This window comes from Vitis riparia, chromosome 10 (assembly GCF_004353265.1).
Source record: "Vitis riparia cultivar Riparia Gloire de Montpellier isolate 1030 chromosome 10, EGFV_Vit.rip_1.0, whole genome shotgun sequence".
NCBI classification, from domain to species: domain Eukaryota; kingdom Viridiplantae; phylum Streptophyta; class Magnoliopsida; order Vitales; family Vitaceae; genus Vitis; species Vitis riparia.
Window position 1 is genome coordinate 23,057,597 of NC_048440.1, and position 15,342 is coordinate 23,072,938.

Sequence of the window (15,342 nt, forward strand, 5' to 3'; positions counted from 1 at the left end):
ATCTTTTAACACTATAAATAATTTTTCAAAATTTTAAAAATATTTCCTAAATTTGATCAAACACATAATTCATTTTTTTTAAAAAAAAAAGAAAAAAGAAAAAACACTTTTTAAAATCATAAGCTCTAATAATTAAGTCTTATTATGATTCCATGGAAATCAAAATCATCATTTATGATAATATTAATATTATAAAAGGAAAATATTAAATATTCATTACTTTTTTAAGTATAAATTTGATATTGTAAAATAAAAAATTAAATGTTAATTACTCCTCAACCAAATTATGATGTTAATATATCATAATTTTCACTTAATTTATATTGCACTTATTTAGATAAAAATTGTCAAAAATATTTAAGGATTCGTAATTTATATTAAAGATTATACTTTCCTAGGTTTTCTCTTCTTTTATTTATTTATTCTCTTTTTCACATGCCAATAATTCTTGAACTTGATATAAGTTAATATTTTTTTATATAAGAGAATATATTTTATCAAATAAATAGTCGTTATTTTATATTTTTAAAAATAGAAAAAAGAAAAGAAAATATATCCAAGATATCCTAAAAGGTGAAGGAAAATGGTTAAAATAAGAAAAAAAAAAAAGGTACAACTTAATTTTAGAAATATTTAAAGAAAATTTGCTATAAAAAGGAAAATCGTGTTGCTTTATATTTATTAATTCATTTTTTATTTACACATCATATAGATCTAATAGCTACAAAAGTTATACTTTTCAATGGAGTAGGAAATTCTTGAATCTCTCTTAATATCCCATAAAATGTCATAACTTTTATTTGTATTTTTTTTTAAAAAAAAATAGAATGTGAAAACTCTTTAAAAGTTAGCTTAAAAAATTAATAATTTTAAAAAATAATTTTTTAAAAATTTGAGGTATTAAAATTTGTTAACTTTTTATAATTTTAAAATTAATTTTTTAAAATATATCATGTGACTCTTATATCATATAAGTTTTTAATGTTATATATATATAAATTCTTCTTAAATAAGTTTTAAAATCATGAGAGTTCAAAACGAACAATAAAGACTTATATTTTATATAAAAATTAAAAAAGTAAGTAAACAGGGAGTGTTAAAGAAGCACCTACTTTTAGCTTTTCTCCTCAAGCACAATTTTCCTGGGTGATAAAAATGGTCATCCAATGGGCCCAGAGTGGCAGGATGTTTGTAGGATGGACGCATCAATCAAAACTGGGCCCGTATCATGTGAATATGAAATAGGCCCATATTCAAGCCCATTTTGAATAGAAGCTAAATTTCTTGAAAGGATTCTAATTTATTACATTTGTGATTTTAATTTTTCCCCATTTTTATTTTAATTAATTTTCTAATCATATATCAAGATGGAATTTCTTAGAAGTGACTAATGCGTGTATGAGACTTCAAAAGCTTATTATGACATGTTGTCTCATTTGGACACGTATGCGAAAACAAAGGAAAACCACAAAGACCTTGTAGAAATAGATGGACCCACCCAAGTAAACACCTCAAAATGCTCTAGAAGGGAGTTTTGAATTTTAGGGTAGCCCATTATGAAATATTTTTAAAACCTACAAGTAAGACATAACCTCACCTCGTGCATTCAAATACTAATGAAGTGTACGTTTTGTCTTTTATTTCTTGTTTTCTAGATTTATATTTCTCCTTTGAAATATGATACCATTAGGTCAAGGTTTCATAATACAAAGATTTTGATATTTTGATTTGAAATTAATTAAAGCTCCGTGTAAACAAGTTTTAAGATGTTTGGGCAAAATTTTTTAATATAACTTTATTTAATATAATTTGATCTATTTGGGTTTAGAAAGCAGAAAGACTGGTTTTTGTTTTTAAATGTAATTTAATTGGAGCAATGACTTTGATTTTTACTAATTCTAGTTTTTTTAATAATAGAAGTTAACATCCGTTTAAAATGATATTAAAATATTATTATTAAGTAGTTGAGATTTTCTGTCTAAACGAATTTAAGCGATGCATTGATGTATCCTTGAAAATTGAGCAATTCAAGATCACAACAATTTTGACTATATCTTGAGTTATCGTTTTCATTCAAATTGCAAGGCAAGTGTCTGTTTTAAGATGCAAGATTGAATAATATGAATTTGGAGTTTACGAGATTAAAAACAGTATCTAAATCAATAATATGATGAAAATTGCAAAAAAGATGTATGATGAATAATATGAATTTGGAGTTTATAAGATTAAAAGTAACATCAAAATCAAAAACATAATGAAAATTACAATAAAATCCATCAATAGTCTTTTTAATCACCTCTAAGAAGGTAATTCCTTGCGTGACAAAGTCTTCAAATTTCTTTCATTTAGATGGATCTGTCAAGGTTTTCATGACAAAATTTTCAAATTTCTTTCAAATGTTCTAGATGGATTTGTCAAGGTCTTCGTAGCAAAATGATCACAAGGATTTGACTAATCATCAATATGATAAAATTTTAAAACATTTTTCTTGATTAATGGCCATTGATTTTTTAAAATGTTTTTGATTGGCTGTGAAGTTGAAGAGATCTAGGCCATGTCATTGATAATGCTCACAAGGAAGGATGCATATGCTTTAAATATCAAAGGAAAGATTTTTCCATGGAGCTTTCACTTCTAGATTCTTGTGTTGATCCCGCGTTTGAATTGTTCCTTAGGTTGTTTTTTTTACTTAATTCTAAATAAAACTTTAATGCTTAATAGTGTTAAATATTAGGTTGTTTATTTTTATAGTATTTTATTTTTATTAAGTATTAAAAAATAAAGAAAAACCAATATGCTATTTTTTTTATTTAAAAAAAGTTAAATATTTTAGTTCTTTTTATTCAGTAAAAAATTTATAACAAGTTATAAAAAAATAGAAAAACAAACAATCTAAATTTTATAAATAAATTGCTTTCAGCAAAAAACCAAAAAAACAAACACCCTCTTAGTTTTTGTTTTGATTTATTTATTTATTTGAACTAGGGTTGGAATCGTATTAATTAGAATTAGAAAGTTGAATAAAAGTTCAAAATTTGTAAAGACAACCTACAATAATATGAATTTACCATAAGTTCTTAAAAATTATTATTCATTATTTAATTTTTGAAGTAATTTTTAAAATGAAAAAAAATAATATTTCATTCTTTTTTACATATGAATTAATAATACTAAAAACTCGTTTGATAGTGATTTTAGAAAGTATTTATAAATTTTTTTAACATTTAAAAATATTTTTTAAAATGATTGTTAAACACATTTTAAGTGTTTATAAAAAGAAAATTGAAAAATGTGTTTTATAAATACCATTCATTTGAAAAAAACAAAATATATAAATAAAATTATGAAATATGTTTAATATTTAAATAATAATAATAAAAGTTTAATATTTAATATTTCGTAAATATTTGTTCAAAAGATTTACTTTCGAAGAGGCCATTATTTTATTTTCATTCCGTCGACAGGCTATTGGTTCATATCACATGGGAGCATGTGTGCGCATGTTATTGGGCATGGACTCGGAAGCTTCGACCAATGTACGGGGATAAGGTACGGTGCGACCTAAAAAACTTGCACGTTGGTCTTCAATTTTTGTATAATCCACATGATTGGACATTTTGGCCTGCAGACTGTGGAAACAGAAGTCAAACAACGGATCCCATTTGCCCAATCAGAAAAGCCCATCTTCAATACCATCCACGAAACTACCTAAACCCTTTTCTTTATTAGATTTTGACCCTCTTTAACTATTCGATTAAACGTATACGTAGGAGTTTCCTTTCTCCAAGTCTTATCTTCGTCCCAGTCAGAGCGTGGTGGGTGGCTTGAGACTTAATATTTACGTGTCAAAACTTCAAAGCCGAGTTTCTTGACTGTGGAAAATCCATGGCGAATATGCAGTACTGGGGTGTCTTTCATTCCATGTTGGAAGAGAGAATAATGAAAAAGTGAAAATGGAGCATTGGACTTCGTTGATGATCATTTTCTTTTTTCTTTTTGTTTGTTCTTTGTATGTACCGAAACGTTTGAATCAAATTATTCGAAGTGAAACAATAAAGAAAAGAATGGATTACTGTGTGCTAACCCTCTAACCCTCGTAACCCTCCCACAACAAAGACAAAAATATATGGACATGTAAAACCCCGATCTCACCCCCGAGGAGTGAGAAAGAAGAAAGGGAAAAAGTGAATTAATGGACACCGGAAAATTTGAACAGGACTTCTGATTAATTCCCCGTCGGGAAGCTGCTGATTTTGTTGGTGTTGCTGGAGTTGGTTGCATTGGAGGTGCTGTTAATGGTGGTGTTTGGGTGGGCGGCGCCACCGCCGATGATCGAGGTTATGGCAGCTGCGAGAGCTGCGGTGAAGTTTGGGTCGGCGGTGATGGCAGCTGTGGCAGCGCTCACTGTGTCAGCCAATGAGGCTGGCTGTGGCTGCTGCAATGTTGGTGGAGCTTGGTGGGCTGATTCCATGTCCTGAGAGAGCTGCAGCCCTGAGAATTTGGATTGGTTGTAGAGGGCCTGACTGAAAACTTGAGGCAGAGGCGAGGTTTGCGCGGAGGGGAAGCTCTGAGCCGGGGCGGCGAAGGGGACCGGGAACTGGGAAGTTGGCCTTTGGTACTGTAATGGGGAAGGAGTGTGGGTGAGGTCCAATGTCACTGTGGGGAATGGGGCTGAAGCTGAAATCGTCGCCATGTTAGATGAGCAAGGGAGTATCGTCCTGGCCAGGAAATTCGGGTTCATTAGTCCATCTGCGCTCGACATGGATCCTGAAAGTAGCATGTTTGCAGCTGCTGATGTCGTTGATGCCATGGCCATTGCAGCCGGAGGGAGTGGGTGGTTGTGGGTTCCTTCATAGGTAGTTATCAATATTGACCTGTCCTCGGCACACCTCTGAACCTGTGACGAATTTCCAGAATTGTATTAGTTTCATGTTTCAGCTACAATTTTGATTGGAAAATGATTGAAAACCATAGACCCAATTAAGAAATGGGGCTGAATCTTACTTGTTTGCGAACTGGGCAGCCAACTGCCATGGTACATCGGTAGTAGGCTCGCGGGCATGGGTTCCCCTTCGCCATTTTCTGCCCATACTTGCGCCATTGGCATCCATCAGTGATCTGCAGTTACACATATTCGATTAATCCCAATCCACACTGTGACGACTACAAATCAGAGGGGTTCTAGTTGAATTTTCAAACATTATTATTGGATTCTTACCATGGGAGCCTCTGATCGGGCACGAACCGAGACGCGGGCTTTCCTCATTGTGGCCTCTGCGGACTGATCAATAGTCTTGGGAGGACTCAATTTGGAAGCCTTGTTCTGGACCCAACCTTGTGTTTCAGATTCTGGGCTTTCTTCCCCGCCAGCTCTTTTTCCGTTTTCCTGATGATTCTGGGGTGATCCAGAGAGATCCCGGGTTCTTTCTTCTGATGAAGATTGAGATGGCTCATCCGTGTCAGCTGTGGCAGTTGGGCCTAGATCGATGAACTGCCTGGGCACCACCGCTCCCGCAACCTCATGTTTCTTCTCATCAGATTTTCCTCCGACAGACTGAACACATCGCAACAAAACAATGAGAATTATAGACAACTACAACAAGATTAATCATCGCTGCTGACTAAATATAAACTAAAATTACCCCATGTTCTTGGAGGCTTTCGGCTCCACGGTTCTGCTGGCTCTGCTGCTGCATAAGTGTGACGAGATGCATCTGAAGAGTGCTGTAGTTGTTGGTCACCTGGTTCAGCATCCCTCGCAGCTTTTGGTTCTCTGCATTCATACGTTCAAGCTCCACTTGCAATTGCGCCACCTGAACCAGAAACCTCCAAAATTAACAAAAACTGAATAAAATCAAATCAAATTCAAGATAATAGCTTTCTCTTCCTCTCCCCTCACCTCAATCTTGGCTCTCTTATTCTCCCTATCCGGATTCTCATCCTCCACCGTCGACTGATCACTTCCCGCGTTAGCAGTCAGAAGATTCAACCCAGTCTGTCAAAAACACGGAAGAAAGGGCAAAACCCCATATCTCAATCAACAATTTTGACACAAAAAAAAAAAAAGAGAGACGATAATTCAGTTGGGATATAGGCGTTTTTAATTACATTGACATCCAAATCAGTGATCGCAGCTTCATCCACATGAGAATTCTCCTTCTTCACACTGACGTTCCTAGTCTTCTCGGCGAAGAAATCCACCTCCCGCCTCTCATCACCCACCGGCATGTCCAACATGGGGCCAGACTCCAGAATCCCACGGCTGCGCTTGTTGAGAAATGAATTGATGGCAATAGAATCAAGGGTGAGACCCCATCCTTTGTCCATAAAATCAAATCAAGAACAAAATTAACGGAAGAAGAAAAAGATGCGGAAGAGATTTTTGAGACAGATGAAATATAGAGAGACAAAAAGATGATGAGAAGGGTGAGTTGAAGTCTGAAGTCTTTTGCCGGTGCAATGGGGACGCCTATAAAAAGGGCTTGGAACGTAGACCAAGTGGAGAGAGAGAGAGAGGGGGATGAAGGCAGAGTAAAGAGAAGGGGATGATAAAGTTACGTAAGGAGGTGCGTCAGGGAGAGAGACAGCTGGCTTGAGTGGCCCCACATACAGGCCACTTCGTCCACATTTCGTCAAGACTCAGTTTGACTGGTTCGTTTCGTGGAAATCTCGAAATCCACCGCCTCCGACCTGTGCGGCGCGTTCCACGTGAGGGAAAAATTGGAAAAAATGGAAAAAGAAAGAAAGAAAAGTCAACGAATTTGACGGCCCGGCTCCGGCCTGCGCTGTGTATGGAGGAAAGGATTGGGCCTACTGGGCCTGGGGCCCAGTTGACTGTTTCGTGGTGGTGATGGTGGGACCGGGTCTTTTGGTTGGAGAGTAGATGTTGATCTACTTCCTTTCTTCCTCTGACCATGGATCCAATCTTTTGTGCGTGTGTGTGTGTGTTTTTTTTTGTTTTTTTTTTTTGAGTATTTAAATTTGGGGCCAAGAATTCAATAGAATTTTAGAAATTTTAAATATGACCTGTTTTTAGTTGTTTTAGAAAAGTCTATGATTTGGTTCAAGTAAAGTATACGGCGAAATTTGAAAACATTGGTTAAAAATAAAAACATATGAAATCATAACACAAGATCAAAATTATAAGAAAGAAAATAAAAGTATAAATAAGAAACAAAATAATAAGATCTGATCTTTCTCATCATATCACATATATGATCATATATTTTTGGTATAATATTAAAAAGATATATTTTAATACCTAAGTTGGACTATAGCCTTTTAATAAGATTGTGTTACCCGTTCCATAAAATAGTTTTAATTAAAATATATTATAAACTTTTATCCTCACTTCACATCCTTATACTAAAAAATTTACAACATAAAATATTTATTAGTAATTTGCAGAAAATATTAGTTTTTATTAAAATATAAAAAAGAGTTATGATTTTTATTTTTAAAAAATTATTTGAATAGTAGTAGAGGTTTCTATACTATAATAATTTAGATAATTACTAATTAAAAATCATTATCACATTAAAAATGTCATTATAGTAGAGAAAATCAAAGGAGCGGCTGAGAATGACATCACTTGCTGCCCCATTTCACCACCAATTTTTATTTTTATTTTTTAATTTTTTTTAAATATGTGATGTCAGCTTCATAAATTAAATGAATCTAGATTTAATAATAATTACAAGAAAATATGACAACTGGCCTAATACGGGAAAAAGAACAATGACGGCTAACTTTTTCCTTATTTTTTTTTCCTTTAGACAAAGAAAATTACCATATCCTGAACTTGTATAATAAGGCGTTTGATGTGACTGTTTCACACTTAGCAAGTTCATGGATTGGTCTTGGAGATCCGCCGTGGAAAGTTTAAAGAAAAGGGTGCAGGAAGGAGTTTTCTATTCAAACAAACGGGACCCAAGAAAATCAAAAGACAAAAGGGGGTTGGGGGGGATGGTACCGAACAGAGATTCTGTTCAAATAGAGGCCACAGCCCAAGAAGAAAAAGTTGAGTTTGTTCAATTAGCAGATTTAAAACGTGGGCGATTGGGTTCTCTTCCTTTGTTTTTTCTTTTTGGGCCTTTATTTTTGTGTTCTCTAGGTATGATTTTGGCCTTTCTTGACGATTTTTTCAAACCTGCACCACTGTTCCTTAAGGGAGATTCAACTTTTCCCGTGTGGAAAGTTTTGTGTATTAGTTGGCAAAGTATGACCAAAATCAATGCAATGGCAACTATTTCAACAGCAGTTGGCAAATGGTTCAAGGAAATTTAAGGAAAACTGTGGGATCATTTCTTCCATGGCCCCAATAAAAGTGGTTTTAAACTTTTGAATTTCTTGGCAAAATTTTCTCACTATTATCTAGTGCTTGTCAATTTTTTTCTCAATTGTTGCTTAGTGTGGTCTACAATCTAAGAGAAGATGACAACTCTTTAGTTACCTATTGAAAAACACAACTAATTACACTACGTGGAATGTTTATTTGTATCTTATTATCATTTCCTTCATACCTTAGTCTTATTTATTTATACTTTAATTTCAATTTTTTGCATACAAATCTCATTTTTTGTACTTTCATCAAGTAATTTAGATCTTTTATTGCATTTTCAATGATGAAAATGAGGCGTTCAATTTATTGCTTTAGTTTTTTTTTTCTTATCAAACTTAGAAAAATGTTATTTAGACTTTTTTGGGGCAATTTCTTTTTTTGCTAAAGCAAATAGTTGAAATTAAAACTAAAGTTATAATTTTTAAAACGTTTAGTATTGCAAATGTTTTGTTAAATATGAAAAACTTTTGCATAAATTAAAATAGAATTGATATAAAAACAACATTTTCTTGATTTTTATATTAAGTTTTTTTTTAAAATATGTTATTTAAATAAATTTAGCTAAATAGATATAGAAACTTTTACTGAGCTTAAAAAAAAAATTGAACCAAACATCACCTTCCAAATCCTATCTTGACTTATTTAGAAAATTATTTTATGTTGAATGAAAAGGAAAATTTGCTATGATACCAATTAGAAATTACATTGAACTTAATCTAAGTGGCTCAAGTGCATGATTAAATTTATATCGTATGGTTCGAACATATGAAACTTGTATACAAAGATAGAAAGAAATGTGAGTTAGGGTAAGAGGTAATGAGACCGTTGACCATATACAAAATATATAAAAAATATCTTGGTATTAAATCACCCTAATGAAAACTCTATAATGCCGATACTCTTCTATGAAAATCATAACCTTCGTTTTTATTTCAATTTTTAGCTAACGCCAAAAGTAAAGAAACATTCTTAATAAGGCCTAAACAAGAGATAATTTGAAAAAACTTTGAATGGAACATTTTAATTAAGATTGTTTGACTACTTCAATGTAAGACCATATTAAGTAATGTGACCTAAAAACTTAGGTTATTTTATAGTGGATTAGTAATGTATATTGAACTTCAAAATTAAGCATTAAATCCCTTAAAAAATATTTTAAGTTATTAAAACTAGAGCCGTCTCTTCTCATGCCTTGCCTTCTCAAAAAGCATTTTATTATAAGCTAAATTTGTGTTGAGTAATCACATATGATAGAGATGTACAATATAAAATTTTGTAATATCATATGTTTTTACTATATGATGGAGAAATATTTCATTTTTTAATAATATTAAAAATAATTTATTTGGATTATTCTCCACAAATATAATCTATACTTTCGAATAAAGTAAACATTTTAAAAGTATTTACATCCTTTGAATAGTCGAACACCACAAAAAAACAATAATAATATTTCACATTTATTCTAAAAATTAATCTAAAAATTATTTTTTAGAATTAAAAAAATTATTTTTAAAAGCAGTTTTGAAACATGCTAATGAGATATAAAAGAATAACAAATAGATAAGTCTATAGATCTTATCTTTGGAACTTATTATATTAATTTGTAAAATGACTCAAAGATTAAATTAATAATAAAAACCAAAAGTATTCAAATATGAAAAATAAAAAATAAAAAAACCATCTCAGGCAGCCGATGCTGGTGAAATTTTCTCAAGGCAACAACCAAAAAGCTCCATTTTTTCAAAGAAGTGAGACACCCATTTTCTTCTTTCCACTGTCACACACCATGACTTTCTTCTCTTGGTCTCCCATTGCAGCTATTAAATATTACCCAAAACCCTTCCTTCCTCCCACCTTCTTCTTCTTCTTCTATCCCATTACAAAATTCAAATCTCTCAACCCGAAGAAACCAAATAAATAAATAAATAAATAAATCACTATCACCGATCACCAGTCCCACATGGGTGTTCCCCCACACCACCAAAACACCCAAAAGGGGGTCTCCATTAATCCTATCTTCAGGCCAAACAGAGGCATAACCAGGCTGGAAGAAGTAATAGAGAGTTGACTGAGAAGAGGATTTAGCTTTACAGAGAAAAATTATATATATATAGTTGTATTATTAGGTTAGGTTGGACCGTCATCAATAAAGAAAGGGAAGTTAATTTGGAGACTTTTGATTTTTGAGAGTTGAATGGCTGTGAGACTGGTTGCGTACATGAGTTTGTGGCCACTTCTCATTCACACCATTTCATCAAAAGGGGTGTCTCTGATTTTGATTTTTCTAGGACTTTTCATTGGGCACCAAACATGGTTGGTCCCCTTAATTCTTGTGGGCAGCAGCATTAGGGTTTTGGGTGTCCTTTGATTGTGATTTTTTTTCCACGTTCAAACAGATTTCTCTGAATTTCAAACCTTTTTGGACCGACAGATCAATTGCATTATAGTCTTATGCTGTGAAAAGTGCTTTCAGATTTAAAGTGTTTTTCTAAGTAGAGTGAGAACAAAAAATCAAACTCCTCATTCATTGTCAATCAAATTGCAGCGTCCATTCCCATTTTCTTTCATTCTGTGGCTACTGTTCAAAGTTTATAAATACAAATATGGGATAAACATCTGCTTTTATTGGGTGCTTTCAATAATTATGATTTATTTATGAACGGACCATGAAAAAGTCAGATGTGTTCAACCTCCCAACTGGACTCGATCCAACATGTTGAACCTTATCTTTGTTTCCCGTGTTTAAAACGAGGATTGAAATTCGATTTGGGATTGAAGTATGAAGAGTAGTTTTCTTAACTTATTCTTTACAAAGATATTATATATTTATGTAAAATATAAAATTTTAAAAATATTCTTTGTACTTTTAATTGTTATTCAAAACATTCTAAAAAAAAAAAAACACATAAAATTGTTCTAAAAACATTTTTTTTAAAAGAATAATTTCTAAAAAATGAATTATTTTCTATTGAAAGTTTGTTAAATGTGTTTTTTTAAATCAAAAAAATTATTTTCAAGAATTTCAAATATGATGCTACTTTGAATGATATAGGTTATAACTTTCCATCTTTGAATGGTATAACTTAAGACTTTTGATATGATGCTACTTTTTTTCTTTTTCATTTTTTTTTCCTGTCCAAGTTTTTAGGAAGAAAAGTAAACGGGGGGATAGTCATTGTTCAATCTTGGGCGAGCTCATTGCACATCATATTTTAGCCCTATTTGGATAAGATGTGTTTATATTAACTTCTTATAGCTCAATAGCTATTTTCTAATCAACATCAAAACTATTGTAGCCATTTTGGATAATTTAGTTGAAAATTCTTATGATTTGAAAGAGCTCGATGTGAAACTTAATAGAATGTTAGTTTACTTAGAAAAATCTTCTTTAAATCATGTTGAAAACTATTTTATACATAATTTATAATATGAAAATTGTTATTTGAAAATTATGATTCCAACTTCAATTAAATTAAATTAAAATAAACACAACATTCTTTAAAAAACTATTAATTTGAAATTTTCAATGGAAAAAAAATACAAAGGAAAAATATAAGAAAATATGAAGAAGAAAAATGTGATAAAAACTTATGAGAATTTTCTTTTATTTGATAATCTACAAAGAAGTTGAGAGGAAGAATAGAATATTAAATTGTCTACGACTTCACTTTCTCCAATTTTTCTTTATATTTAGAGAAGAAAAATTTATAATATTTTCCCTTCTGTTTTTGATTTTTTTTTCTACCTTTTTTGAGGCATTCAAACATAAGAAATTCACTTTATTTGGTATTAATATTATTTTTTAAGAACTAAACATGGTATTGGAAAAGAGATTAATATAAAAGATTGAACTAAAAAAAGTTCATTAATATAATCACTTTAAAATGTAGAAAAAAAAAGAAGAAGCTATCTTAATCAAAGATTTAATGCCATTGATTACTCTTTTTCTTCTTTTCTATTTAGTTGGAAATTAAGTATGATTAGCCCTTTTTGAATGGCCATGTGGTTGTGGATGCCTTAATCCACAGGCCGCAAAGTTGAAAATTGGGTGCATGGTTGGTTGGACCAAACGGTCAAAATTGAGGAACAGCCATGGACTTTAACAAGACAATTGGGCAATCACTTTGGACTTTATTGACACAATTTTACGTGTAACCTTGGCCATATAAAGATCCTTTTCACACTATTCAACTTCCATATGGTAAGAAGAAACCCTAGATTCAACTCTCTAATACGATAAACAGACCCAAAAAAGGAAAAAAAATAAAATTTTCCCTTGATTGCTTTAATTTTATGACACTGTTTTTCCCAAGTTTGAGCAGACTTGCCTACCTATCAACGCAGCACCTTTTGTAGACCAGGCAATGGAGGACAGCTTAGGCAGCATGGTGCATGCATGCAGATTGAAACTTTCTTCAAAACCTATGTTCATTGTCAACCTAGTTGCACAATGGACCCCATTTGCTCCACAACTTGTCGCCTAATTAAATTGGACGTTCATGAGTTGCCCACTGTATCCCGTTGCCTTTTTTCTTTGATAGTAGCCTCTACTTGTACTGAATACTGCTTTGGATTAATACTTGGCTTTGAGTAGAAGCTGGAAGGCAAGTGGGAGTGCCAAGATTTGTAAGGGTAATTTTGGTATTATGAAAGAAATACTTGTTGGTATAGATTAAAGAGAATTAATCACTAAATACCTTCGTCTAATCTCTTTCCCCTTTGAATAAAACATAAATATGTCCTCTTCTTCTTTACTCTACTCCCACTCATGAAAACCCCAACCTTCTGTTATGTCAGGCTATGCCTACTATATAATTAGGCATTATTAATTTATCCCTCTTTTTATTTTTTTTGCGCTTCATGTTGAGTAAAAAAAACCAAGGAGGAAGATGAAGGGGGAAAAAAGGAAAGGAAGAGAGAAAGGGGAGGGGTGAGATGAAAATGATGAAAACATTTTTGCCTTTTCAAATTTGTGCTTTATTTGAAAAAAAAAAAAGGTGATGGTGTAGAGATATTTGGTAGGGGCATTTAAAAATTTTCAATTAAAAATGTGTTATAATAATACATATGTCAAACTTATTAAGCCTAAAATTTTAAATCAAGAGATAATGGATCAGTACTACTCGTCAAACTTATTTGAATTATAACTCATCTTATTTGAGTTTTGCATATGGACTTTACAAATGTTAGGAAACAAAAATATGGTATTTCGAGACCTTATATATAGTACCTCCTCTTAATTGTGTAGGTTGTTCAAAATTCATTTAGACCCTGACTTAAAATTAACAATATCTATATAAAATGAAACATACTATTGTAAATGGTACTAGAGAAATTCATATAGATCTTAACATAAAATGAACAATATTTATATAAGATGAAATATACTATTATAAATAGTATTAAAGTGAATCATCATATTCAAGGTTCCGAGGCCACCTTTTATCATCAATAAACTTAAAAGATAAAAAACTTCAATAATTATGAAGGGGTGAACAATGTATACTTAGTTAAACTATAACTCTATAAATATTATCATTACTTTTATGCTAAATTATGTTTTATTTTTAATATCGAAAAAAAAGTGAAATTTATCTTTCAAAAAACTAGTTTGAATAATAACCAAATATTAGACTATCAAAATCATTTGGGTTTGCCAAAATTGTTGAAGTGGAGTCGTAGGAGTTACCATTAACCAATATGTTAGGTTAATCTCTAGACCAAGACTAGGGCTTAAGGTGGGATTGAGAGTACCTCTCTACTAGGAGTGGGTTGAATATTATCCTTTGGCAGTTGTGACATTTGGGACCATGTCAAATTTTATATTTATCATGCCTCCAACTCATCCCACAGAACTTCAAATGACCAAATTTGATATTATAATGCCTGGAATTCAAACAAAATTTGAAGTGATTAAGAAGATAAGATTAAGATTGGGGGTTGGATGGGTGGAAGAATGTGAGGATAGTTTCATCCTTTCATATATTTATTTTTGTTTAGAAATAAAAATTAGGAGGTTTGAGGGGAAAACAAGGGGTATGTATGATTTGGTCGGTTCAATTTTGAGTATTAAAATCAAATTGAATTGATTTAATTGATTTTCATGCATTAAGAACTGAATTAATAGAACTTAAAGAGAAAAACCATCGACTCATTTTGATTTAATAACAATAATTAATTTACGTTGATTTACTTTGTTATGGTTTAACAATAAAACCGTTTTTTTATTGTTTATTTGGACCAAAATAAAAAGAAAACTCATAATTGCACATTATAGATAAAAAAAACTTAAATAATATTATTTAATAAGTTAGTTGATACCTTATTTGTTCCATGATCCGTGGGTCTACTAGAGCTATCCACTTCAATCAATTAGCCAAGATTTTGATTGGATACGAAATCACTTCAATCAATTAGCCAAAATTTTGATTAGATACAAAATCACTGGTACTTGATCTAGTGATCTTTTTATGAGGATTCTCTCTATTATTATAGGATTCCTATTCAAGATCATTGTAGTTCATTTTTGGGCGTGTATAGGATGCACAGCCACTTATAGGTGGTAGGGTAGAGTGGGTGGTGCCACTTAGATTGCAACTAATCTTCCTAATCTCGTGGGGGCCGGGCTTAGAGCACGTGAAGCTCAGTACTACCTCGTAAGGGTGTTGAGACCATAACATGTTACACGAAAGCACCGCTTTCTCTATAGTGTTGTCCCAAAGTTGCCCGCCTAGAAGAACCTCTCACTCTATAGTGTTGTCACAAATTATATTATTAAAAACTATTTCAAATTATATTATTATAACCCAATGAGAGTAACAACTAAAGTTATAGTGTATGTTAATAATACTCAGTAGATCAATCATATATATATAAAAAAGCTATGTAGATATTGTTTGGAATCATATCGGATATAAAAAGTGTGTATTAGATTAATAATATAACTAATAGATATTGTATATTATAGATATATATAACTTCCTATTGATTTGATTTAT

At 31.7% G+C, this 15,342-nt stretch overlaps 1 protein-coding gene across 1 annotated transcript; it reads right to left on the minus strand.

The window, feature by feature from the left end:
- Window positions 1-3,971: 3,971 nt before the first annotated feature.
- Window positions 3,972-6,463, minus strand: LOC117924203 (probable WRKY transcription factor 31). The gene is made up of 6 exons (XM_034842783.1): window positions 6,109-6,463; window positions 5,900-5,995; window positions 5,643-5,813; window positions 5,219-5,554; window positions 5,005-5,118; window positions 3,972-4,897 (listed from the first exon to the last, which is right to left on the minus strand). The coding sequence occupies exons 1-6, from the start codon at window positions 6,325-6,327 to the stop codon at window positions 4,226-4,228; spliced, it is 1,608 nt and encodes a 535-aa protein (XP_034698674.1). The 5' UTR covers window positions 6,328-6,463; the 3' UTR covers window positions 3,972-4,225.
- Between the last annotated feature and the right edge of the window lie 8,879 nt (window positions 6,464-15,342).

Bases quoted from the DNA above. Each gene is read 5' to 3' on its own strand.
- LOC117924203 (XM_034842783.1), bottom strand. From the start codon at position 6,327: ATGGACAAAGGATGGGGTCTCACCCTTGATTCTATTGCCATCAATTCA. The intron at 5,555-5,642 runs GTAATTTTAGTT...CGATGTGTTCAG, and splicing joins AAAGCCTCCAAGAACATGGG to TCTGTCGGAGGAAAATCTGA. The intron at 4,898-5,004 runs GTAAGATTCAGC...AATTCGTCACAG, and splicing joins GCTGCCCAGTTCGCAAACAA to GTTCAGAGGTGTGCCGAGGA.